Genomic DNA, 27,077 nt, shown 5'->3' on the forward strand with positions numbered 1-27,077 from the left:
TTCCTTTTTAAGGTGGAATAATCTTCCATTCCATTGTATGCATATACCATATTTTGTTTATCTGTTCATTTACCAATGGACATTTGGGTTGCTTTCATCTTTTGGCTATTGTGAATAATGCCATTATGAACATGAGTGTACAAAATTACATTTCTTATAATGTTTTCATAAGTCAATAACTATTCCTCTATTAGTCTGATCTCCCCAACCTGATTGCAAACTCTCTGAGCAGGGACCATAAAATAATGTATTTGAAAGAGGTTTATTAATGTTAACCTACAAACAAAAGTTAATAATTTTAATCTCCTATGCAGAATTCCAAGTAATTTTTGTAGATATTCTAGCCTCAAGGAAATGAAGCATAATTCTCTTTAAGTGTGGGATACACTTAAGATAAGTGTGGAATACAATTCATTTTAAAGTGTGCGGTCTGGAAGGGGGATTATGAGAGGAGTAACTTTGCAATGGAGAAACCTGACAAACCTCAGCCAGGTGATCTAGGTCAACATCAACAGTGATAACTCATGTTAGTAGCATGTTCCCTTAACATGATGTAAGGAGAATGGCATTTTATCTCTGCTGTCTTCCTCCCCAAAACTTATAACCTCTGTGTAACCATGAGAAAAATATTACACATACCCAAATTGAAGGACAAAATACCTGAAAAGTACTCTTTAAAACTGTCAAAGTTGGGCTTCCCTGGTGGCGCAGTGGTTGAGAATCCGCCTGCGGATGCAGTGGACACGGGTTCGTGCCCCAGTCCGGGAAGATCCCACATGCCGCGGAGCGGCTGGGCCCGCGAGCCATGGCCGCTGAGCCTGCGCGTCCGGAGCCTGTGCTCCGCAACGGGAGAGGCCACAGCAGTGAGAGGCCGCGGACCACCAAAAAAAAAAAAAAAACCAAACTGTCAAGGTCATCAAAAACAAGTAAAGTCTGAGAAACTGTTACAGCCCAGAGGAATCTAAGATGACATGATGACTAAATGCAGTGTGGTATGCTGGATGACATCCCAGACAGAAAACCCCCTAAAACTAAGTAGGTAAAAAAGAAGAAAACCCCCAGAAACTCTGGAGTCTAGTTCATGTGCCAATGTTGGTTACCCACTTGTGACAAATGTACCATAGTGATACGAACAACAGAGGAAACTGGGTACAGGGTACACAGGAAATCTCTATAATATTCTTTCAACGTTTCTGCAAATCTAAAGCTAAATGAAATAAAAGTTTATTTAAAATAACCTTGCAAATTGAAAAAATGTTAATGATTGTTTATATATTATTATGTAAAAAGACTTTGTATCCCACAAGTGTCATGCACTTGGGACTTTTTTTACTTCACTAGCCTGTGAGCTCCTTGAGAATAAGGGTTTTATTTAATTGATCTCTATTCTCAATGACCAGCCTATTGTACACCCTCAATTAATGTTTATTGAATAAATAACTGAATGAATAAGCAGGAACTTGGTTGTATTAGTTGAACACATTAATGTGAATACTGTGGAAACTGAAGGAGTCTATTCCCTGGGGCCAGGAGCCTGATAATAGAAACAACTTTGGCAGGACTCCTGGAAAAAAGATAAGAGCAAAGCTGTCAGCTCATCTATAGAGAACAAACTAATGTGAACTACCATGGTATTTTAAAAAACCCACATTATTTTAGGAGAATAGAAAGATATTAGCAAACAGTATTGAGAATTTTTAAGAATTACTAGTAATTGTATAGTTTAGCAAAAGAACTTTGGTGTTGAAAAGTTGTATTAGTAGGCAACATTCATCCTTTTGCCCTAAAACCTTTGTCTCTATTAGTGGCTTCCAAATTGGCAACATGTTTTAAAAAACTGATACCTGTGTCTTTTTTTTTTTTTTTTTAAAGATGATGTTGGGGGTAGGAGTTTAATTAATTTTTTTAATTTGTTGGGTCTTGCTGTGTTGGGTCTTCGTTTCTGTGCGAGGGCTTTCTCTATTTGTGGCAAGCGGGGGCCACTCTTCATCGCGGTGCTTGGGCCTCTCACTATTGCGGCCTCTGTTGCTGCGGAGCACAGGCTCCAGACGCGCAGGCTCAGCAGTTGTGGCTCACGGGCCTAGTTGCTCCGCGGCATGTGGGATCCTCCCAGACCAGGGCTCCAAATCGTGTCCCCTGCATTAGCAGGCAGATTCTCAACCATTGCGCCACCATGGAAGCCCCAACCTGTGTTCTTTTACTAACTGTGTAGTCATTAAGGTCAAATGACTTTTCTATGAACTGATTCTAATCAATTAACAGGGCATGATGCCACAATGTTTTTTGCAGTGACTAAATGTAAAATGATAGCATCTCTTTCTTTTTCTTGACCTTATTCTAACCTCCATCCTTTCAATCTCCAAGTATATCTTTTTTTTTTTTTTTTTTTTTTGTGGTACGCGGGCCTCTCACTGTTGTGGCCTCTCCCATTGCGGGGCACAGGCTCCGGACGCGCAGGCTCAGCGGCCATGGCTCACGGGCCCAGCCGCTCCGCGGCATGTGGGATCTTCCCGGACCGGGGCACGAACCCGTATCCCCTGCATCGGCAGGCGGATTCTCAACCACTGCGCCACCAGGGAAGCCCTCCAAGTATATCTTTTAAATAATATTTTAATTGATAAACAACATCATAGGAAAATAAACACAGAACTTCTTCCCCTCGGCATAGCAACTACTGTATTAGGTTTTTGTTGACCTCTTCCAATCTTTACTAAGACAGCTTTACAGAGTTGTAATCAATGAATATGTGCAATTTTGTTTATCTTTTTTGTTATTAATACTTCTCTTTCGTGTAGCTACTTATTATTTTAATGGTTACCTGCTATTAGATGAAATTGATGTACCACAGTTTACTTCACCATTTGGGTTGTTGCTAGTATTCCACAATTACAAACAATGCTACTAAAAAGCTCTCTGTATAATTTAAAAAATATTTCCTTATGCTGAAGAACTTGTGTGATCTTTTAAATAGCTTTGTTACACTTTACCAGATTAACCCTCTAATAATATTCAATGAACAAAAAATAAATCTCATATTTTAACAGTGTTTTACCATTTATAAAGCACTTTCACAAAAATAACTTTGTTTAATCCTGATGTCAGCACTGTGGGATAGATTTTCTTTCCCTCCAGATTCTTTAGCGCTAGGGTTTAATAGTTCTGCTAACGTAATGAGTGAAATGAACCACAAAGGAAGCTGTGATACAAGAAGCAGTAGTAGTAAAAAGGCTTGATAAATATGTTGGTAAACATAAATAAATAATGCTGGTTTTAAAAAATAACTCAGAGGATTTCAAGACAACATGGAACAGAAAAACAATGATCATGTGGAAGATTAAGATGCAAGGAGTGATCAGATTCGGTGCATTTTATGGTTCTTGTACTGTTTAAAAGGATACTAAAGGTATTAACTTCAGATTTCAAAATAGGCACGTGAAAAATTCAAGAATAATGACTAAAAGAATCAAAATAGAATATGCAACTTCAAAACTGATAGAATAAAACAAGAGAATAATGAAAACTCAATCAATCCAGAAACCTGGAAAGGAGAAAAAGAGGGAAAAGGCACAAAAAAAGATATGAGAAATACATCCAAATTTATCAGGAATAACAGTTCACTTCATGCAAAATGACATTAAGAGGTTTAAAAATCAAGGGATAGGAAGACATACTAGACAAATACTAATCAAAAGAAAGCTGATGTACCAATATAAATATCAGAAAAAGACAATTTATGTCAGAAGGTATTATAAGGATAAAGAGATTCACTAATAGGTATAAGATAGTATCTCATGGTATTTTATTTTCCATTTCATTAATTATGATATAAGTAAAACTAAACATTTTTCAGTAGTAGTTTACTGAGAACTGGGAACTTGACTGATTCGCCTTTTTAGTTCTTTTTATTTTAAAGATTAATCATTTTTATTGCAAATCTTTCCACCCGCCCCTCCTAGAGTTGTTATCTTAGTTTTATAGTTTCCTACTGTTACAAGGTTGAAAATTTTTGTAATGGAATCTGGCACCTTGTAATGTCCATTTTTTCCCTCAACTCAGTTTTTCTCAAGTATTTTAAAAGTAAATTATAGAAAGCATGACACTATCATTAACACTTCTATATGCATCTCAGAAAAGGATCTTTTTCATATAGCAAAATATCATCACATCTAATATAATGAAAACAACGGGATTTTTTTTAGCATTTACTCTCCAGTCTACATTCAAATTTCCCCACATATACCCGAAATTCCTTTCACATCTCTATGTCCAAAGCAGGATCCAATCCAGGATCATGCGCTGCATCTTGGTAACATGAAACTCAAATCTCTTTTAATTCTCAACCATCCTTTTAGAATCTACAAAAGTTCTTGTTCTAGTAACAGTAATCTGAAAGTCTGGGCCAGTGTTTTGTAGCACATTCCACCTTCCAGATTTGCCTTTTCCATCCTTGTGATATTATTAGCATAATACTTCCTGTAAACTGGAAGCTTAATCTAAAGGTGCTAAAGACTCAAGTTAAACTTCTTTTTTTTAATCCAGCTGCATAAGAGGTAATTTTGGCCACTAAATATTAAGCAGGAGACATACATTCAATGCCATTGGTATATCCGTCACCTCCAAAAGTTTCTTCTCACCTTCCTTATTTTTATTTTCTATTTATTTAATTAATTAATTAATTTATTTATTTTTTGTGATAAGAACAGTTAACACAAGGTCTACCATCTTGGCAAATTTTTAAGTATACATTATTGTTAAGTATAGGCACGATGGTGTACAGATCTCTTATTATTCATCGTGCATAACAGAATCTCTTAAAGGTGTCTATTCCTATCTTGGGGTGGTACTTATAGCAGTGGATTTCCTTCACATATTTTCTTAACATTTTATAGTCTTAAAATAGCTTTTTGGCTTTTGGTCTACAACGGCAGTTCACAAACTTTTGGTATTAAACCCCCCTCTGAGGATCCCAAAGGGCTTTTACGTGAATTATAACTACTAATATTTACTCAAGTAGAAACTAAATTTGAAATTTTTTTAAAAGCACGAGAATATACAAGCACACATTCCATTAGCCATCATTGCGATGGTGTCCCGCACGTCACGTAATTACTAGAAAACTCAGTACATTAGGGAGCGACTGAGAGCGCAAAGGCAAATAACGTCTTAGTATTGTTAGAAAAAGTTCTGACAGGAGCGAACACCGCACCCCCCTCCGCTCCAGGAGTCCCGAGATCACACTTTGGGAAGCGCTGTCCATCACAACTCTTTGTCTTCTCTTAGAGTTAGTGCCTCTCAGTGCTGTCCCGCCCCCGCCCCCGCCCCCGCCCCCGCCCCCGCCGCCAGCAGGGAGCCAGAATCCGCTTTCTAGATGACCTTGCACTCAACCTTCTTGCGCAGTAAGGTTCCCGGAATTCAGAGCTGCGCGCGCACAGCGGGCCCCTGACTTCCCGGCGTGCCCCAGGACTACGGCGTAAAAGCGCGCAGGCCGTCGCGCCCCACGTGACCCGCGGCGCCGCGGAGGTGGTAGTATGTGAGTGCTCACGGTCGCGGTGTCCGCGGGGTTGTGTTCTGCGTCTGCCGCGGGCAGCCCCGGGTTGGCCCCCACCCCCACTCTCGCCTTCCAGCAGTGAAGAAAGCCGGTGTGGGAGGAACGGTTCCAGCCCGAGCTTTTGCTCTCACCTGGAGCCTCCCGACCCTGGGACGCGCGAGTTCTTAAGACCCGCTCTTGCTCTGCTCGGGCCTCACTGCTAAACCTTGGTGAACCTTGGGCTCTAGACCCCTGCTGTTGAGAAAAGAAACATTTGCAAACATGTCCCGGATCGAAAAGATGAGCATTCTGGGCGTGCGGAGTTTTGGAATAGAGGATAAAGACAAACAAATTATCACATTCTTCAGTCCCCTCACAATTTTGGTTGGACCCAATGGGGCGGGGAAAACGGTAAGTTCTAAGTAGCCGCCCTCAGTTTACGGGTCGCCACGTGTTAGAAATCTGGAGTAAAATATCTGCAGAGTTCGGAACTCTTGATTAGGATGGGAGGAGTCCATATGACTCAGCTCCTGGGGCCTCAGTGTGTACCTGGGTCTCCGGCTGACTTCCCGGCCCAGGGGCGTGGCTTGGTGTGGCTTTTAGGCCACTGCGACCTCAGGAACCGACCAGACTCCTGTGTTCAGTCATGTTTGGTGGACAGGTTTCCATCATAATCCTAAGAGACCGGGAGCTACCTCCGCCCGGGCTCAGCGAGCTCACAGTCCCACAGGAAGCCTTTTTGTCTACATTGATGTATTATCGTTCCTTACTCACATGGCATAGCATTCACTTCCTGGTAGTCGTCCCCGTACAGGATTTCTTTAAAAGTTATAAAATGTGATAAATATATGACTTTAAGAAGACTGTCTATGCCGACTAAGATAATAAATGATAAGTAAATGACATAGTTTTAAAATGAAACATGCGTTGGGGCTTGGTTAAATTGGAACAGTATTTTGTTGTTAGGATTCTCTTACCAAGTCAAAATAAAAAAATCGGAGCGCAGCTTATATACTGTGCTCCAGTACTGGAAATATTTAGAAATTTGACTTGGACCTGGAATGGTATGTAATTATGAAAAAAGTACAGCCAAGAGGCTCTGGTCTGAAAGGGTGCTTTGAGAAAAAGCAACGTGGTATCATTGTAACAGGGAGAGGAGTAAATGAAGTGAAAAGCATAGAAAAAGACATAAGGTTTAGTATTGAGAGTTGAATGCCAGACTCTTGTCTACTTTTATTTATGTATGTAGAAATATTATTTATTGAATGCCTTTTATGTACCTAGCATTGTATTAAGTGCTCTACTGGTAGAGAGACTAGTATGTTTAGTGTTTATGAGCCCTAGCTGCTTTAATACAAATTTTTCCCTTCACCACTTATTAGCTGTGTGACTGGGCAAAAGTGACCTAAATGCTCCATGCCTTAGTTTTCTCCTCTGTAAGATGGAGGTTAAAAAATAGTTTCTACGTGGGACTGCACTGGTGGCGCAGTGGTTAAGAATCTGCCTGCCAGTGCAGGGGACACGGGTTTTGAGCCCTGGTCCGGAAGGATCCCACGTGCTGTGGAGCAATTAAGCCCATGCGCCAAAACTACTGACCCTGCGCAAGCCACAGCTGCTGGAGTCCGCGCGCCTAGAGCCGGTGCTCCACAACAAGAGAAGCCACTGCAATGAGAAGCCACTGCAATGAGAAGCCCGCGCACGGCCCCAAAGGGTAGCCCCCGCTCACCCTGCCCGTGCACAGCAAAGACCCAACACAGCCAAAAATAAATAAATGAATAAATAAATAAATAGATTTATTTTAAAAAATGGTTTCTACAGCCTAGGATTAATGTGAGAATTAAAAGCTTAACGTATGTGAAAGTGGGTAGTACAATACCTGGCACATAGTAAGGTCTTTGTAGATATTAGCCATTTGTTTAGTTTCAACTTTTAAAAAAATTTTAGCTTTATTGGAGTATAATGACATATAAATTGTAGGCTATTTAAAGTATACATCATGGTGATTTGACACAGATGTACATTGTAAAAGGATTCCCCCTATCTAGTTAATTAACATGTATTTATCTTTTTTTGGTGAGAACATTTAAGTTACTCTCATTAAATTTCATTTATACAATATAGTGTTGTCAACTATGACATATTTTACTTATATTTTTACTTATTTTACTTTAGCCATTGCTATTAAAAACTTGACTTAGTTTAAAGGGTTTTAATTAGAAATAGAGAAATTTTCCCTCAAATAATAATTCTTTATTTTATTTCAGTATACCTCGTTAAGTATGTAGCTTTTCTATGAACTTAGCAATTATTCTTTAACACTTAATCATATTTATATGACAGGTTTTATAATGTCAAATTTTATCTGATCATCTTTTATAGTCTCTATGGTAGTAATATTTTATAATGAGTTAACATTTTATGATTAAATCCTGCAGTTCTCTAATAACTAAATAATATAATTTTCTATTTCTTTAGACCATCATTGAATGTCTAAAGTATATTTGTACTGGAGATTTTCCTCCTGGAACCAAAGGACATACATTCGTTCATGATCCCAAGGTAATGGTGCTTGTAAAACTTTGTACTGTGTGTGTGTGTGTGTGTGTGTGTGTGTGTGTGTGTGTGTGTGTGTGTGTGTTACACGGGCCTCTCACTGTTGTGGCATCTCCCGTTACGGAGCACAGGCTCCGGATGCACAGGCTCAGTGGCCATGGCTCATGGGCCCAGCCACTCCACGGCATGTGGAATCTTCCCAGACCAGGGCATGAACCCGTGTCCCCTGCATCGGCAGGCGGATTCTCAACCACTGCGCCACCAGGGAAGCCCCAAACTTTGTACTCTTAAAGTAAAAAAAAACCTTTTTTTTTTCCCTTTAAGTTTTGGCTGCATCAAGTCTTAGTTGCAGTGCGCGGGCTTCTCTGTAGTTGTGGCATGCGGGTTTTCTCTCTAGTTGTGGCGCATGGGCTCTGTAGTTTGCGGCATGCAGGCTCTCTAGTTGAGGTGCCTGGGCTTTGCTGCCCCACAGCATGTGGGATTTTAGTTCCCCGACCAGGGATCAAACCTGGATCCTCTGCATTGAAAGGCATATTCTCTACCACTGGACCACTAGGGAAGTCCCTAAAATGAAATTTTTATAATTATGGAAGTGATGATAGCTCATTGTAGAAAATTTGGCAATGGAATAGTATGAAGAGGTATGAAAGTCACCCACATACAGTCTTAGCATCCAGTGATAGCCATTGTTGACATTTTCATGTATTTTTTCTCCCTTACATACAGTCTTATATAGCTGAAGTTATACTATAATTTTGTATTCTGAGGTGTTTTTCCACCTAACATTATAATAAAGTCCCATGTTATTAAAAAACTATATTAATCTGGGTGTTTGATACATGGGTGTTTTAATCTTTCTACTTTTTTGTATGTCTGAAGTATTTCCTACTTAAAACATGTAACCTTTTATGAACATTTTTAATAATTGCATCATTTTCTTACATTTAGATTGCTTTTAGTTTTTCATTAAAATGTACCATGATGAAAGTCTTGGTGTATGAATGTTTGAAGGATATTTATTTTTTAAAAAATAAATTTATTTATTTTTGGCTGTGTTGGGTGTTCGTTGCTGCAAATGGGCTTTCTCTAGTTGGCAGCGAGTGGGGGCTACTCTTCATTGCGATGTGCTGGCTTCTCACTGCGGTGGCTTCTCTTGTTGTGGAGCACAGGCTCTGGGCACGCAGGCTTCAGTAGTTCGGGCTCTCTAGAGAGCCTGTGTGCGCACGCGTCTCTTAGCCAGGATGGACTCTAGTGAAGAGGCCTGTGGGTAGCACAGGCTCAGTAGTTGTGGTGCCTGGGTTTAGTTGCTCCATGGCATGTGGGATCTTCCCGGACCAAGGCTCAAACCCGTGTCCCCTGCATTACCAGGCGGATTCTTAACCACTGTGCCACCAGGGAAGTCCTGTGAATTATGGTGTTTAAACTCTGGGTGTGTATAGGACATAGGCTTTTCTATACGCCTGTAGGTTTTTCTTTCTTTTTTTTTAATTGAAGTATAGTTGATTTGCAATATTGTGTTAGTTTCAGGTATACAGCAAAGTGATTCAGTTATATACATATTTTTTTTCAGATTATTCCATTATAGGTTATTACAAGATATTGAATATTGTTCCCCCGTTATATAGTAAATCCCTGTTGCTGATCTATTTTATATATAGTAGTATGTATCTGTTAATCCCAAACTCCTAATTTATCCCTCTCCCTGAATAGGTTTTTCTTGTTCATGTATATAGTGGGGTCATGTGCCTCTCTCATTACCCCGCCTGCCAAGAGTTTGTTGTGTATTTCCTCCAGGCTTTTTTCTGTGTTTATGAAAACGTATCTGTGTGTGTATATAAATATGCTCATGTAAATATTTTAATACATCAATAGAACTTTATTTTTCCATTGTATCAATACACATCAAATATTTATTTGGTGATATACTGCAGATATGTTAAAATATATATACATGTTTGTTTCATTATTTTTAATTACTAAATAGTATTTCATTGAGTTTATATTCTCTATTTAGCTGACCCACTGTTGATAGTCTTTTAAGTTGTTTCCACGTTTATGTGACTAAAGATAATTCTGTGATTATGAAAGTGATCTCAGGTGGCCTTGGCCTGCAGTGGCTTGAAGAGGATTTCGGTTCCCTGGCCAGGGATTGAGGTCAGGTCGTGGCAGTGAAAGCGCCAAATACTAGCCACTAGACCACCAGTGTCAGTGGGCAGTGACAAGGCCCTGGTCCATTGGCTTTGTAGAAATGAATTTCCACAAAGACATGGAAGGTAGTGAAACAAGTGAAGTGTTTATTAGGAGGAAAAAGAGTACATGTGAATAGACTCACGCGGGCGGGCTCAGAGAGAGTTGCGCCCTCGTGGTTGTTTCAGTCACTTATATGGAACATTTCTTCTGGGTTTCCTCTGGCCAGTCATCTTGCTTTGTCTGGCCCTGAGCCTGTATTTGGTTTAACTCAGGGTCCTCCCCTGTGTGCACACGCGTCTCTTAGCCAACATGGATTGTAGTGAAGAGGCCTATGGGTAGGTTGACATCACCTACTATGGGGTGGCACCCCCTCCCATTTTGGCCCCCGAAGATTTTGCGCAGCTGTAGTCGGGAAGGTCTCCTTGACCTCGAGAATGAGGAACATGTGGTCTCTTTATCTTTTTTCTAGGCAGAGCTCAGCTCCTCCTTGCTCCTTGCTATTCATCTTGGAGTATCTGTCCACAGGGGACAAACTCCAGTTGCTCAGCCTGGGGGCCATCTATCTTCTGCCTCAAATCTCACCTGCGAGACATGAGCCCCAAGAAATCTTTTTTGGGAGGATATAGGGCAAAGGTCTGTCTTCCATAGCTTCTTCAGGCTGGCATGTGGCTCATAGACCCTACCTAGCTGGGTTCACGGAGCTCTCGCCCTGTCTTATTAAGGGGCCCAAGGTGACTTCTGTTGTTATTCCAGCAGGATCTGTTCTGAGGAATGGCCAGAATCTCTGCATCACCATTGTCTTGATGTGAAACTATTGTAATCTAGAAGAGAGAAATTTAACAAGCAGATTAAAAAGGCAGGGGCCAAAGACCAATAAAAGAACTATTGTAACCAGTGGCCTAAGCAGGAGTAACAACCAGGTTACGTTTGGTAAAAATTTTGATCCTGGTCCAGATGGAGTCAGTGCTTGGGTTACCCTGCCCAAAGGAATGGAGCCATTTGGCGTGGTCATATATATTTTTGATGTCCGCTTCTATTAGCCCAGTGTGATTTGATGTGGGTGTAACGCACTCAGTTGGACAACCTGACATTAATAGACAAAATAGATCTCATTTCTTTTCAGGAGAATAAGCCTGAAACCGATTCTGGACCTGGCGCTTTGGGGAGACTTGTAACCAGGTAGCTAGTTGTTTAGTTTTATCTAAGTAGGTTGTAACCTTTGATGTGGTATTAACACATAAATAACAGGAGCTATTGGTCATCATACATGTCTCTTTTTTTGGTTAATATATGATATAAAGCTATTTCATTGTCTAAAAATAATAATTATAAGAGGAGACCTTTAAATTGATTATTGTTTTATCTTAAAGTCAATTAAGTCCTCTCGGAGGCTGGATCAAATCAGTCCCTTTTGCCAAGTCAAGCATTTTGCTTTTCAGTTGTCCTTGCTCCTGCATTAGCAGTTTCTCTCTCTTTAGGGGATCATTTATATCAGCATATAAACATGGTATGGTATCTCCAGTCTACAAACAGACAAACTCTCCCTTTACTGCAGATCAACCTCTGGCTACTACTTTTTTCCAGTTTATAGCAAAATTCCCAAGAGTTGTGTGTACTGATTGTTTTCACTTTATTGCTTCCCCTTTCCTCCTCAGCCTACTCTGTTTAGATTTTTCTCCTTTTTCTCCCTCACTAAAACTGCTCTTGTAAGGTCACCAGTAATCTCCATACTGCCAGATAAAACAGTTATATTCTAATTAATTCTCAATAACTTCTTTGCAGATTTGATATATTTGTTTCCCCCTTTTTAAAAAGCATTGCTCTCTTGGCTTTCATGACACCATAATCTCATACCTCCTTTTTCGCTGGCCATACTTCAGTCTCCTTTGATGTACTTTTGCCTGGCTCTTCTTGGGGGATCTCATTCACTCTCACAGCTTTAAGTATTGGTTATATTGCTTTTGTCTAACACTTGGAAATGAATTGTCTGAGGAGACACACGTGCTCACAAAGCAAGAGACTTTATTGGCAAGGGGCACCTGGGCGCAGAGCAGTAGGGAGAACTGCTCAGCCGCGTGGCTCGCAGTCTTGGGTTTTATGGTAATGGGGTTAGTTTCCTCGTTGTCTCTGGCCAGTCATTCTAACTCAGGGTCCTTCCTGGTTGGTGTACACATCGTTCAGCCAAGATGGATTCCAGCGAGAAGGATTGTGGGAGGTTGGTAGGACATATGGTCTGGCATCTCCTCTCTCCTTTTGACCTTTCCCGAATTCTTCCGGTTGGTGGTAGCTTGTTAGTTTCGCCTTCCTTACCAGGACCTCCTGTTGTAAGATAACTCATGCACGTGGTTACTATAGGGCTAGGGCCTGGCCAGGGCGGGCGGTTTCGGTCAGTGGTTCCGCTAACAGTTCTATGCTGATGAATCCCAAATTTATATATATAGCCCTAACTTCTTTCCTACGCTCTAGATATATATGTCCAGCTGTTTGATTATTTAATGGGCATCTCAAGTTTAACATATTCAAAATGGAACTCTTGGTTCTCTGTTCCCCCATCCCTTTCACATTCTCAAGCCTGTTACTACCTTAGTACTCTCCAGTTTAATAAATGATATCATCATCCACATGTTTGCTAATGCAAAAATTCTGTGTGCCATCCTTTGAGTGATTCCTTTATCTCATCCTGTTTCTAATTCATAAGCAGTTCTTACCTACTCTTCTAAAATATGTCCAGAATATGTCCCTTCATTCCATCTCTGCTCCTTTCCTGGTCCAAGCCACCACCCTTTTCCCTTTGAATTATTCTGGTAGTCTCCAAACTTGTTTTTCCTGCCTCATTCTTTTTTTTTTTTTTTTTTTTTTTTTTTTTGACCGTGCCATGTGGCATGTGGGATCTTAGCTCCCAACCAGGGATCAGACCCATTCCCCACCTGCAGTGGAAGCACAGAGTCTTAACCTCTGGACCCCTGGGAAAGTCCCTCCTGTTTCGTTCTTTTTGTTTTTTCTTTGATAGTAAGAAGTGGATTTATTTAGAGAGAACCTCCTGCCTCATTCTTTTTTGTTTTTTAATTAATTTTTTTCCTGCCTCATTCTTGAAGTTCTCTTTTTTACATAGCAACAAATTATTTTTAAATATTTATTCATTCATTCAACAGGGAGTGAGTCACTCCAAATCTGAGGGGAGAATATTCCAGTCAGTGTTAATACTAAGTGCAAAGTCCTTGAGGTAGGAGCATGTTTGGTGTGTTCAAGAAATCACAAGAAAGAGCAAAATGGTAGGGGAAGACTGGTAGAAAATTAAGTTAGAGTAGTTGAAGGGTCTAGATCTGGTAGGACCTTGGGTTCTAATTTAAATAGGAATCTATTGGAAGATTTTAAGCAAGAAGAGGGGATGATCTGTATTTTAAAGTGATCAGTCTAGCTGCTGAGAGAAGACCGTCTGTAGGTGGCAAGGGTAGAAGGGTAAAGACTAACAAAGGGGATTTTGTGGTAATCCAGGTGAGAAATATTGGTGGTTAGCTTAAGTGGTAATGGTAGAAAGTATGAGAAATGCTTGGATTTGGGCTGTATTTTAAAGGTAGAACCAGCAGATTGGCTAATGATTTGGGTAGTGATGTATCAGAAAAATAGAAGCATAAAGCAGAACTCCAAGTTTTTTGACTTGAGCAAGTAGAAAAATAGTGTAATGAGGAAACACTGGAAAAGGAGATTTGGGTGGCTCTAGTTTAAACATGTAAATTGGGATGGGAATTCCCTGCTGGTCCATTGCTTAGGACTCGGCGCTTTCACTGTCGGGTGCCCAGGTTCAGTCCCTGGTTGGGGAACTAAGATCCCACAAACTGCACGGCACAGTCAAAAAGAAAAAGAAAAAAAAAAAAAAACTCATGTAAATTGGGGATGTTTGTTAGATATCCAAAAGAGATGTCCAGTAGGTAAGTAGAAGTATGACCAGGGGAGAGGTTTGAGTTAAAGAAAGAAAATTAGGAATCATTGATGCATACAGTTATATATGTATGTAGTTAGTCTTAAAGCCTGATGGGATCACACAGGAAGTGAATATAGAGAAGAGATCCAAGACCTAAGCCTAGAGCACATTAGCATTTAGAAATAAGAAAGAGGAGGAGGAGCCAGCAAAAGATGCTAAAAGAACAACTAGTAAAGTAAGGAAAACAGAGAATAGTGTCTTAGAAGACAAAAGAATAAAGTGTGACAAGAAGGAGGAGTCATCAACTGTGTCAAATATGTTGATAGCTCAAAATAGATAATTAATGAGAACCTGTATAGCACAGGGAAATCTACTCAGTACTCTGTGGTGACCTAAATGGGAAGGAAATCCAAAAAAGAGGGGATATATGTATACATATAGCTGATTAACTTTGCTGTATAGCAGAAACTAACAAACATTGTAAATCAGCTATACTCCAATAAAAATTAAAAAAAGAAATGTTGATAGCTCAAGTAAGAAGCAGGTTTGACTATGGGAAGGCCATTGGTGATCTTGACATAACCAGTTTTAGTAATCTGAGAAAACAGGAGGTAAGGAAGTGAAACACATAGAATTGTCTTGTGAATTTTGCTATAAGTGGAAAGAGAGATAGGGCAATAGCTGAAAAGGTTTACAGGATCAAGGAGAGTGTTGGCTATTGTTCTTTTTTTTTTTACATATGTATGTATGTATTTTCTGGATGTTTCCATGTTGATTGATGCTCTAGTATCTCTGCCAGTCTCATCTGTCACCCACCCCTTCCCAAATGCTTTCATATTTCTAGAGCTGTTTTTCTCAGCTGTCTGCTTATGTCCTCTCTGTGGTTCTTCTGGCCATGGTGGTTTAGCTCTCTTCACTTACTACCCACTTTTCGGTTGCTCTCATTTCCCAGTTCTGAGCTCCCACCCACACTTGCTCATCATCTCTCCTCTCCTGAGTCACTCACACCTCCTACTGTGGATGGAGCCATTGCCCTTACCTGAATTGCCCACATCCCCTCAGTTTTCCTATATGCTATGTTCTTCTCATTTCAATTCCTCTCACCCTCTTATATCTTCAGCTTCTCTTGTCTTTCCTTTTCCCTGTTTTAATTTGACCTTGAACTTAATATTGTTTACCTTGTCTTAAACAAACGCCTGAATTTTTCTGGTTCTCCTCAATAATTTTTCTTACCTATGTTCAGTTGTTTCTATCTTTTTAGGAACTTTGATTTCCATGTTGCTCCATTTGCCTAACTTCCCACTTTTCTCCTTTACTTCTTTCAAACTTTCGGCTAGGTCAGTCCTTCCATTCTTCCTCTGATCTAATTTGCATCTCCTCAGTTGACCTGAACCCTCAGAAGCTCATTTCTCTGTTGTCTGCATCTTAACGGTTTTGTTTTGCTTTTGGCTGATACTGTAAATTGTCTGGATTCTTATTTCTTCAGCTGTTCCTTTATCCCATTTTGCTCCCCTATGTTGTGTTCCTAAAAGTGGGAGATACTAGAGCATTTATAAACTGATAGGAATGACCCTGGAAAGAGTGGAAAATTGATGCAAGGGAGAAGATAATCACAGAGCAAAATCCTTGAGTAGGCAAGAAGAGATAGGATCCATTGCTCAGCTGAAAGAGTTAACAGGAATGCACGCTGTTTATCCGTTGTAAAAGGATGGCAGGCAGAGTATATATGGTAAATTTAGTACTGAGAGAATGAATCAATTCTCTTTTGATTGTTTCTGTATTGTAAGTGGAAAAAAGAAGTGAAATCATTGGCTGAGGGTGGGAGAAGGGGTTGATTGAGGCTAGTAAAAGTGTAAAGTAGTTTTTATCTCAGAGTAAATTGATTAGGGAAGTGTTAAAGGGATACATGATAGTGTCAGGGGGTCACTTGAGGTTTGTGGGTGAAATTTTATAGGGAGATCAGTCATTATGGTTGTGTTTTTTCAGTTTTGTTCAGCTGCTCAATGGCAAGCACTGAGTAAGCTGGAAAGTTGGATTTAATCAAGGTTGGGCATTTGCCTGGTGAATAAAATGAAGGAAGTGAGAAGCAAGGAATTGACTGTATTCTTAATACATTTACTTATTTGATCAATCCCCCATATGTAATGAATCTCCTATCACTGTCCTAGGACTCTAACACTCCATACTGGACCAACTCTACCCCCATGTGCAAGCTCTCTTCACCCTGCTTGGGCTGTAACTCCTCATGCTGGCCCTCTCAAATGGATGTTTTCCCATTTTGCTTATGCTCTGACTTCCCATGCAAGGCCACCTCCCATTTCCCACCCATGGACAGCTTACTTACCTTTCTCAATCCCTAATACTCTTTACCAGGTGGCTTCTTGTAGGGATGCCCTCTCTAATCTGGGATCTGAATTACCCTAGCAGGCTTCCCCCGTCACGTGGATTCCTTCCTCAGTGTTGTCAGGCTCTGAATCCCCACATCATGCCTTCTCCCAGTATGGACATCGACCTCCTTCTCCTGAGCTTGCTCATCACTACTCACAGATGCCCTTTTTATCCTGCTTGAACTGACACCCTTGGACTTGAAACTCTGTGCCAAGCTATCTCCCCATATGGATACCCTTCTCAGCCTACTCAAGCTCAGTTAGCATGCTTTATGTTGAGCTACCATGTTCCCCCACCTCCAGCCAGCATGGATGTGTACCTTCTTCTGCCCCATCTAATGGTTTTACAACTAGATTATTTGGAAAGAGAAGGACTTATTTTATTTTATTTTATTTATTTCGGATAGAAATTGTTCTAAAGTGTAATATATGTTTCTCTGCCCTAATAGCTCAATCTAAATTACTCTTTTTGAAGTGACTCTTCCTCAGTAAGAGCATCAACAACAATATTGTGCTTGAAATGCTACAAGATACCCCTTCTCTGAATTACATTTATTATTTTGATACTTGACAGAAAGGTAGATGCCAGGAGAACAAATATGTGTGTTTGGCCCGCTAGTCAGGCACATTGTAAAAAAATTAACTCATTTTCTGGTACACAGATGGAAAAATCCTTTGTTTAACTACTGTTGACTAAGACCTCAGCAGCTACGTTCCTTGGGATGAAATTGTTGCAGGAAGGGGGACCCCCTCCTTGCCCAAGAGGAAGAGAAATGAATTGTCTGAGGAGGCACATGTGCTGACAAAGCAAGAGACTTTATTGGGAAGGGGCACCCGGGCGGAGAGCAGTAGGATAAGGGAACCCAGGAGAACTGCTCAGCCGCGTGGCTCGCAGTCTCTGGTTTTTTGGTAGTGGGGTTAGTTTCTGGGTTGTCTCTGGCCAATCATTCTGACTCAGTGTCCTTCCTGGTGGCTCACACATCGCTCAGCCAAGATGCAGTCCAGTGAGAAGGATTCTGGGAGGTTGGTAGGACATATGGACCTCTCTCCTTTTGACCTTTCCCAAGTTCTTCCAGTTGGTGGTAGCTTGTTTAGTTACGGATTCCTTACCAGGACCTCCTGTTGTAAGATAACTCACTCGAGTGGTTACTGTGGGGCCTGGCCAGTGTTGGCGGTTTCAGTCAGTGGTTCCCCTAACAAAATGATAGGATCAAGTCCCTGGGCTCGAAAAGCTGAATATCAGTCTCTGGCTACCTCCTCACTGAGATGTCTATATCCTGAATTTCTCCTGGATTACTTTCAGCTTCCTTTCTTGCCTAAGTCCAGTCTGTTTACCCTAAAGACAAAATGCTTCTTCTAAAAATGCATATCTCTTGCATGCTTTTCCCTTGGATTAAACCTTTTAGTGATTTTCCATTGCTTTAAGTCCAAAACCCTTAACATGTTTCAGAAAGCTTTTAATTACTGAAACCATTTTCTGTCTTTACTTCCCCTTTCCCTACTTTCTGCACCAAACATTCTGAAATTACTTTAGCCATTCAGTGACTCAGATCTTTTCATCAGCGAACTCTTGCTTATCTCTGTCAGGTCTCAGCTTAAATATTCACTTCCTTTAGAAAACCTTCCCAGAACTCTCCTAAATAGGTTAGATGCCCCTACTTTGTGCTCCCAAAGCAGCCTGTACTTCTCTTATGATGATGTTTAACATTCCTTTCTCTACTCTTTGTTTAACTTCTCTGTCTTCCATGCTTCAAAGGAAAAAAGCTGTCATTTTGTGGCTTCCCTGGTGGCCCAGTTGTTAAGAATCCGCCTGCCAATGCAGGGAACACGGGTTCGAGCCCTGGTCCGGGAAGATCCCACATGCTGCAGAGCAACTAAGCCCATGTGCCACAACTACTGAGCCTGTGCTCTAGAGCCCGCGAGCCACAACTACTGAGCAAGGGTGTGCCGCAACTACTGAAGCCTGCGCGCCTGGAGCCTGTGCTCTGCAACAAGAGAAGCCACTGCGATGAGAAGCCTGCGCACCACGACAAAGAGTAGCCTCCACTCGCCGCAACTAGAGAAAGCCTGCGCACAGCATGGAAGACCCGATGCAGCCAAAAATAAATAAATAAAATAAATTTATTTTTGAAAACCCCTGTCATTTTTGAACCAAAACAACAAATGAAAGCTACAAAGTGCCTAATAAATATTTGTTAAACAATTTGATGAATTAATATAAAAGTTAAATTTATGCCCCAAAGTCATGAAAAGTCCAACAAAAGTTATTTATGATTTTAAAAAAAGGCTGAATCCAGGGCTTGTGATTTTTGGTTGCAATAGAGTAGTGAGTATCATACTTGTGCTCCCAAGATGAACAACTATAAAACTGGAAAAAATATTTTAATCCACTCTTTTCAGGCATTGGGCAACAGATGGTGCAGGGCTGTGGTTTTTGAGAAAAGAGAAATATATGCGGTGACTACGCATTTATTCTAGTTTTCTACATAGGGATATTTTGCAAACTTCAATGCATAGAGTTAGAACCCAACAGAGAACAGTAGTCACTAGGCAGATGAACAAAGAAAGAAATTTGGGTTTGCTGAGGTGTTTGTGAATTGTGAGGCAGGGTACAGGGGTGGGGTTTTTGTGCAGAGATGGGGCACCAGGAATCTATACAAGGAACCCATGAGCCTTTGGCCAAATACTAAGCTGCATGTGTTCCAGAACGAGATTCAGTGAGGACTAGCAGCGAACAACTACTGAAGTAGAAGAGTGGGATTCTGAACTGAATGGAGATTCTAGAGTTTACACAATGCTGGGAGACATTTGAGTCATGATATGCCAGAATAGGAGGAGCTTGTGGAACTCCTTAGTATTCTGTTGAGGCCTCAGAAAGGCCATCCTGACAAATCCTACAACAAGCTTTGACAGAATCAAAGTAGCCAATAAATTAACTGCCTTCTAGAACAAAACTCAACACTTTTTAAAGGAAGTCAGCACAGTCCAAACTCACATTGTAGCATCTACAATGTCCAGGATATAATAAAAAATTAGTGTATATATGAAGAAACAAATGTAATCCATAACTGAGAGGAAAAAGTGAATAGAAACATATCCAGAGATGACAAATTTTGGAATTAGCAGACAAGGATTTTAAAAGCTATGACACATAAGTTCAAGAATTTAAAGGAAATTTGCCATAATGTGGGAAAAGAACCCAACAGAGAAATAAAATTATAAAAAAGACCCAAGAAGCTCAACACATAACAAGCAGCATAAACACACTTATATTGCATATTACACTAAACTTGCTGAAAACCAGAGGTGAATTCTTAAAAGCAGACTGAGGAAAAAGTAACACATTATGCAGAGGGGACAAGTAATGATTTCTGACTTCTCATCAAAAACTTCCAAGCCATGAGATAGTGAGACAACATCTTTAAAGTGCTGGGGAATAAAAATCAATCTAAAATTCAATATACAACAAAAATATCCTTCAAAAATGGAAGGTGACATGGAGAACATTTTCTGATTGGGGAAAAAAAAAGGTAGAGGTATTAGTTACCAGCAGATCTGTACCATAATAAATGTTAAAGGAGGTTCTTGAGGCTGAGGGGAAGTGATACGAAATTAGTCCTAGAGTAAAGGTTGCTGTAGATGCCCCCTTACAAACCTTAAAAACAAATGTCCAAAAGGACTAAGCCTCTAAGGAATTCCCTGGTAATCCATTGGTTAGGACTCCGTGCTTTCACTGCGAAGGGCACGGGTTCAGGACCAATTCCTGGTCAGGAAACTAAGATACTGCAAGCTGCGCAGCTCAGCCAAATAAAGAAACAACATCCACCATTAAATATTGGACTTCCCCAGAGGTCCACTGGTTAAAAGACTCCATGCTTCAACTGCAGGGGGCCCTGGTGCGATCCTGGGAGGGGAAGTTCCGCATGCAGCATCCAGAAAAAAAAAAAAAAAGGATTAAGCCTCAAGAAACTTAGCTGCATGCCTGAACCAAATTCAACACTCATTAAAGGAGTAAAACAAAATTATTCATTCAACAATGTAAAATTCACAATCAGAAGTTACCAGGCATGCAAGGAACCCATAACCAGGAGAAAATGAAATCATAGAAATAGATAGAAAATGAAAGAGATGACAGAATTAGCAGATCATCTTAAAACAAATTACAAATCTTATAAATATGCAGACAGATGGAAAGGAAAACATAAGTTTAATGAATGGAATAGAAGATATAACAAAAAGACCTAAATAAAGCAAAAGGAATACCAGTGGGGTTTTTTTTTTTTGATTGAAGTATAGTTGATTTACAGTATTGTGTTAGTTTCAGGTGTACAGCATAGTGATTCAGTATTTTTGCAGATTATACTCCATTTTAGGTTTTTATAAGAAAATGGGTAAAGTTCCTTGTGCTATACAGTGTATTCTTGTTGCTTATCTATTTTATGTGTAGTAGTTTATATCTGTTAATCCATACCTCTAGTTTGTCCCTCTCCCCTCCACTTTGGTAACCACAAATTTGTTTTCTGTATCTGTGAGTCTGTTTTGCATATACATTCATTTGTATTATTTTTTAGAGGGAATAACAGTGTTTTTAAATATAATAATACAGATAGGTTAAAAGTAAAAGGATGGAAAATCCTTTAGTTGGCATACTAAAATATGCCAGCTAATAAAAAGAAAACTGAACTGGCTATATTAATATCAGACAGTATACTTCAGAACTAGTAACATTGATATAAGAAGTGACGTTTTATGATGATAAAGGAGTCAATTCACCAAAAGGATCTAACAACTCTACATGTAGAGCTTTGATATGGAAGAGGCAAAAAAATCTGTGGAACTAAAGGAGAAATAGACAAATATGCAATTATAGTTGGAGATCTCAATACCCTTCTTGGTAAAGAAACAGAAAGAGTAGACAAAATATCAGAAGGATGTGGAAAACTTTAATACTATTAATCAAATTAGCCTAATTGATGTTTATAGGACATTGTACTAGTGAACAGAAGAATACACATTATTTTCAGCCACTGTAAAACATTCACAAATATTCTGAACCATAAAACAAGTGAAAACAAATTTTAAAGCATTGAAGTCATACAGAATGTGTTCTCTGACCACAACAGAATTAAACTAGAAATCAGTAACAGAAAATCCCCAGATATTTGAAAATTAGGCACTACATTTCTAAATAACCCATGAATCAAAAAAGGGATCACGAAGGAAATTCAAAAATACTTTAAATAAAAGCATATCATACAAAAAATTTGTGGAATGCAGCTAACTAATGCTTAGAAATTTATAGAATAAAATGTTTATATTAGAAAAGAAAAAAATGTCTAGAATTAATTACTTGAGCTTCTATCTTAAGAAACCTGAAAAAGAAGAGCTAATTAAATTCAAAATAAGTAAAGGAGGGAAATTAAAGATAAGAGCAAAAATCAGTGATATAGAATACAGAGACAGAGAAAACCAGTGAAACCGGAAGATGGTTCTTTTATTTATTTATTTAAAAATTTTAAAAAATTAATTAATTTATTTTTATCTGTGGTAGGTCTTCGTTTCTGTGTGAGGGCTTTCTCTAGTTTCGGCGAGCGGGGTCCACTCTTCATCGCGGTGTGTGGGCCTTTCACTGTCGCAGCCTCTCTTGTTGTGGAGCACAGGCTCAGTAGTTGTGGCTCACGGGACTAGTTGCTCCGCGGCATGTGGGATCTTCCCAGACCAGGGCTCGAACCTATATCCCCTGCATTAGCAGGCAGATTCTCAACCACTGCGCCACCAGGGAAGCCTGAAGATGGTTATTTTTTAAAAAAGAATCAATAAAATGAATAAGCCTCTAAGCGAAGTGATAAAAATCCATAAATTACCAATATTAGGAATGAATGAGGCAACATCACTGCGGATCCTACAGACATTATGTAGGTAATAAGGGAATACTGCTAGCAGGTTTATGCCAATAAATTCAGTAACTTAGATGAAATGGACAAATTCTTTTAAGAACATAAGCTACCAAAGCTTACTCAAGAAGAAATATACCTACTAAAGAAATTGATTTGTAGTTAAAAACTTAAGAAGAACTTCAGGTTGTGATGATTTTACTGGTGAGTTGTGCAAAACATTTTAGGAGGAAATAGAGTCAGTCTACATAAACTTTTTCAGAAAAGAGAGGCAAAGGAACTATGTCCCAACTCATTTTATGAAGGTAGTATTACTGTGTTACCAAAAACCAAAGACATTACAAGTAAACTACAGATGGGTAACTCTCATGCATGTAAAAATCAATAACAAAATATTAGCAAGTCAAAGTCAGCAATATATAAAGATAATACACCATGATGGAGGTCCAAAAGCCAGTAGATGAGGGACTTCCCTGGTGGCGCAGTGGTTAAGAATCCGCCTGCCAATGCAGAGGACATGGGTTCGAGCCCTGGTCCAGGAATATCCCATATGCTGTGGAGCAACTAAGCCCATGAGCCACAACTACTGAAGCCCACGCGCCTAGAGCCCGTGCTCTGCAACAAAAGAAGATACCGCAATGAGAAGCCCGTGCACCACAACAAAGAGTAGCCCCCGCTGGCCACACCTAGAGAAAGCTTGCGTGCAACAACAAAGACCCAACGCAGCCAAAAATAAATAATTTATTTTTTAAAACTCACAAAAACCAGTAGATGAAGCTGAGAGAGGAGGGCATCCACACAAACCTGGTTGGGAATTGGAGCCCAAGAGAGGAATGCATGAGTCCATAGTGATATTTTAAAAATGAAAAACAAGGCAGTGTTTGGGGCGGGTGTGAAGGACAAAGCCCTTCCTTATAATAGAATCTTAACTAATAAATGTAGGAGGAATAATGGAATTAGAAAATTACTCTTTGATAGCTATCACAGTAATCATTCATTCATTTAAGAAACATTAATAGAGATGCTAAAACAAATGGAGGGGGCTTCCCTGGTGGCGCAGTGGTTGAGAGTCCGCATGCCAATGCAGGGGACAAGGGTTCGTGCCCCGGTCCGGGAAGATCCCACATGCCGCAGAGCAGCTGGGCCCGTGAGCCATGGCTGCTGAGCCTGTGTGTCCAGAGCCTGTGTTCCGCAACGGGAGAGGCCACAGCAGTGAGAGGCCCGCGTACCGCAAAAACAAACAAAAAAACCCCAAAAAACTAATGGAGGAAAAGCTTGATGAGGTTATGAGACATTTACACAGTCTCAGTGTATCTCTTTCCCAAATATTTATTCACAGCAAAGTAGAAAAAATAATATTCTGCCAGGAATATCTCCTGGTAGATACCACCTTTACCAGGAGATTGAAGGTTAACATCCTCAGTAAAGAAATAAATTGAAATCATGCCCATCTGATAAGATGCAATGTAAGGAACATATCATCACTTCTGTAATGTTGCTGCAAAGATGCATAATCTGGTTCTAGTCCTGAAGAAATATTAGGCAAATCCCAGTTTTGGGAGACCTTCTATAAAATAACATTTGGTAATTTTTAAAATTACCAGTCATGAAAGAGAAAATCTGAGGAACTGTTCCAGACTGAAAGAAACTAAAGAGACATGACAACAGTGTGTAATGCTGAACAATGTGTAATACTATATGTAATTCTGAATTGGATCCTATTGTTGTAAAGGACATATTGGAAGAATTGGCAGAATTGAATGGGATCTGAGGACCATATGGTAGTAATATATCACTCTCAATGTCCTGATTTTTATGGTTGAAAATGCCCATGTTTTATAGGAAATATCAGTGTTGGGATATTAGATCAGCAACTTATTCTCAACTGGTTTGGGTGAAAAGTCATGGTGTATACTGTATTTCTACTTTTCTGTAAGCTTGTGATTTTTTTTGTTTGTTTGTTTGTTTTTTGTTTTTGTTTTTGTTTTTTGCGATATGCGGGCCTCTCACTGTTGTGGCCTCTCCCGTTGTGGAGCACAGGCTCCGGACGCACAGGGTCAGCGGCCATGGCTCACGGGCCCAGCCACTCCGCGGCATGTGGGATCTTCCCGGACCGGGGCACGAACCCGTGTCCCCTGCATCGGCAGGCAGATTCTCAACCACTGCGCCACCAGGGAAGCCCTTGTGATTGTTTTTTAAAATGTTTTAAAAAACACTTCTGGTACGTAAAAGGATAAAATTCATTTATTTGAAAAATCCACTTAGCTTATCTCCTAATGATGCTGAATAATGGAGGTAGATAATACAGTTCTAGTAAATCTAACAGTATTCTTTTCCTCATGTATTTTAAAAATTTACTTAAAAAATTTTTTACTTTATATTGGAATATAGTTGATTTACAGTGTTGTGTTAGTTTCAGGTGTACAGCAAGGTGATTCATTTATACATATACATATGTCTATTTTTATCAGATTTTTTCCCCATGTAGGTTATTACAGATTACTGAGTAGAGTTCCCTGTGATGTACAGTAGGTCCTTGCTGATTATCTGTTTTATATATATACTGTGTATCTGTTAATCCCAACCTCATAATTTATCCCTCCCCCCACCACCTTTCCCCATTGGTAACTATAAGTTTGTTTTTGAAGTCTGTGAGTCTGTTTCTGTTTTATAAATAAGATTTTTTTTTTTTTTTTTTTTTTGTGGTACGCGGGCCTCTCACTGTTGTGGCCTCTCCTGTTGTGGAGCACAGGCTCCAGACGCGCAGGCTCAGCGGCCATGGCTCACGGGCCCAGCCGCTCCACGGCATGTGGGATCTTCCCGGACCGGGGCACGAACCTGTGTCCCCCTGCATCAGCAGGTGGATTCTCAACCACTGCACCACCAGGGAAGCCCTATAAATAAGATTTTTTACATTAGTATATAAGTGATATCATATATTTTTCTTTCTCTGTCTGACTTACTTCACTTAGTATGATAATCTCTAGGTCCATTCATGTTGCTGCAAATGGCATTATTTTGTTCTTTTTTATGGCTAATATTCCACTGTATATATATATATATATATATATGTATATATTACCACATCTTCTTGATCCATTCATCTGTGGATGGACATTTACGTTGCTTCCATGTCTTGGATATTGTAAATAGTGCTGCAGTGAATTTTGGGTTGCATGTATCCTTTCGAATAATGGTTTTCTCTAGATACATCCCCAGGAGTCGGATTGCTGGGTCATATGGTAGCTCTATTTTTAGTTTTTTAAGGAAGCTCCATACTGTTCTTCATAGTGGCTGTACCAATTTACATTCCCACCAACAGTATAGGAGGGTTTCCTTTTCTCTACACCCTCTCCAGCATTTACTGTATCTAGACTTTGTGATGATGGCCATTCTGACCAGTGTGAGATGATACCTCATTGTAGTTTTGATTTTCATTTCTCTAATAATTAGTGATGATGGGAATCTTTTCATGTGCCTGATGGCCATCTGTATGTCCTTTTTTTTCATTGAAGTATAGTTGATTTACAATGTTGTGTTAACTGCTGTACAGCAAGGTGATTCAGTTTATACATATATATATACATTCTTTTTTTAATATTCTTTTCCATTATGGTTTATCATAGGATATTGTATGTAGTTCCCTGTGCTATACAGTAGGGCCTTGTTTATCCATTCTATATATTAAAGCTTACATCTGCAAACCCCAACCTCCCACTCCATCCCTCCTCCAACCCCCTCCCCCTTGGAAACCACTGGTATGTTCTCATGTCCATGATTCTGTTTCTATTTCATAGATAGGTTCATTTGTATCATATTTTATTTTTTATTATTATTTTTAAAATTTATGTATTAAATTTAAATTTTATTTTTGTCTGCGTTGGGTCTTAGTTGCTGTGCGCAGGCTTTCTCTAGTGCAGCGAGCAGGGGCTACTCTTTGTTGTGGTGCACGGGCTTCTCATTGGGGTGGCTTCTCTTGTTGTGGAGCATGGGCTCTAGGTGCGTGGGCTTCAGAAGGTGTGTCATGCAGGCTCAGTAGTGTGGCTCATGGGCTCTAGAGTGCAGACTCAGTAGTTAAGGCACACGGGCTTAGGTGTTCTGTGGCATGTGGGATCTTCCCAGACCAGGGATCGAACCGGTGTCCCTGGCATTGGCAGGCGAATTCTTAACCACTGCACCAACAGGGAAGTCCCTGTATCATATTTTAGATTCCAAATATAAGTGATATCATATGGTATTTGTCTTTCTCTTTCTGACTGACTTCCCTTAGTATGATAGTGTCTAGTTGCATCCATATTGCTGCAAATGGCATTATTTCATTCTTTTTTATGGCAGAGTAGTATTCCATTGTATATATGTACTACATCTTCTTTATCCATTCATCTGTTGATGGACATTTAAGTTGTTTTCATGACTTGGCTATTGTGGATATTGCTGCTGTGAACATTGGGATATGTGTATCTTTTTGAATTATAATTTTGTCTGTATATATGCCCAGGAGTGGGATTGCTGGATCATATGGTAATTCTATTTTTAGTTTTCTGAGGAACCTCCATACTGTTTTCCACAGTGGCTGCACCAACTTACATTTCCACCAACAGTGC

The 27,077-nt window shown here is 39.9% G+C and overlaps 1 protein-coding gene across 1 annotated transcript in view; it reads left to right on the plus strand.

The window, feature by feature from the left end:
• The first annotated feature begins 5,377 nt into the window (after positions 1–5,377).
• RAD50 (RAD50 double strand break repair protein) overlaps positions 5,378–27,077 on the plus strand; it is a 114,570-nt gene continuing 92,870 nt past the window's right edge. Inside the window, exons 1-2 of the mRNA XM_059063363.2 lie at positions 5,378–5,938; positions 8,003–8,086. Of these exons, the coding sequence (XP_058919346.1) occupies positions 5,810–5,938; positions 8,003–8,086 (213 nt within the window). The 5' untranslated portion in view covers positions 5,378–5,809. The remainder of the gene's footprint in view (positions 5,939–8,002; positions 8,087–27,077) is intronic.

Source organism: Kogia breviceps, chromosome 4, assembly GCF_026419965.1.
Source record: "Kogia breviceps isolate mKogBre1 chromosome 4, mKogBre1 haplotype 1, whole genome shotgun sequence".
Lineage (NCBI taxonomy): Eukaryota > Metazoa > Chordata > Mammalia > Artiodactyla > Physeteridae > Kogia > Kogia breviceps.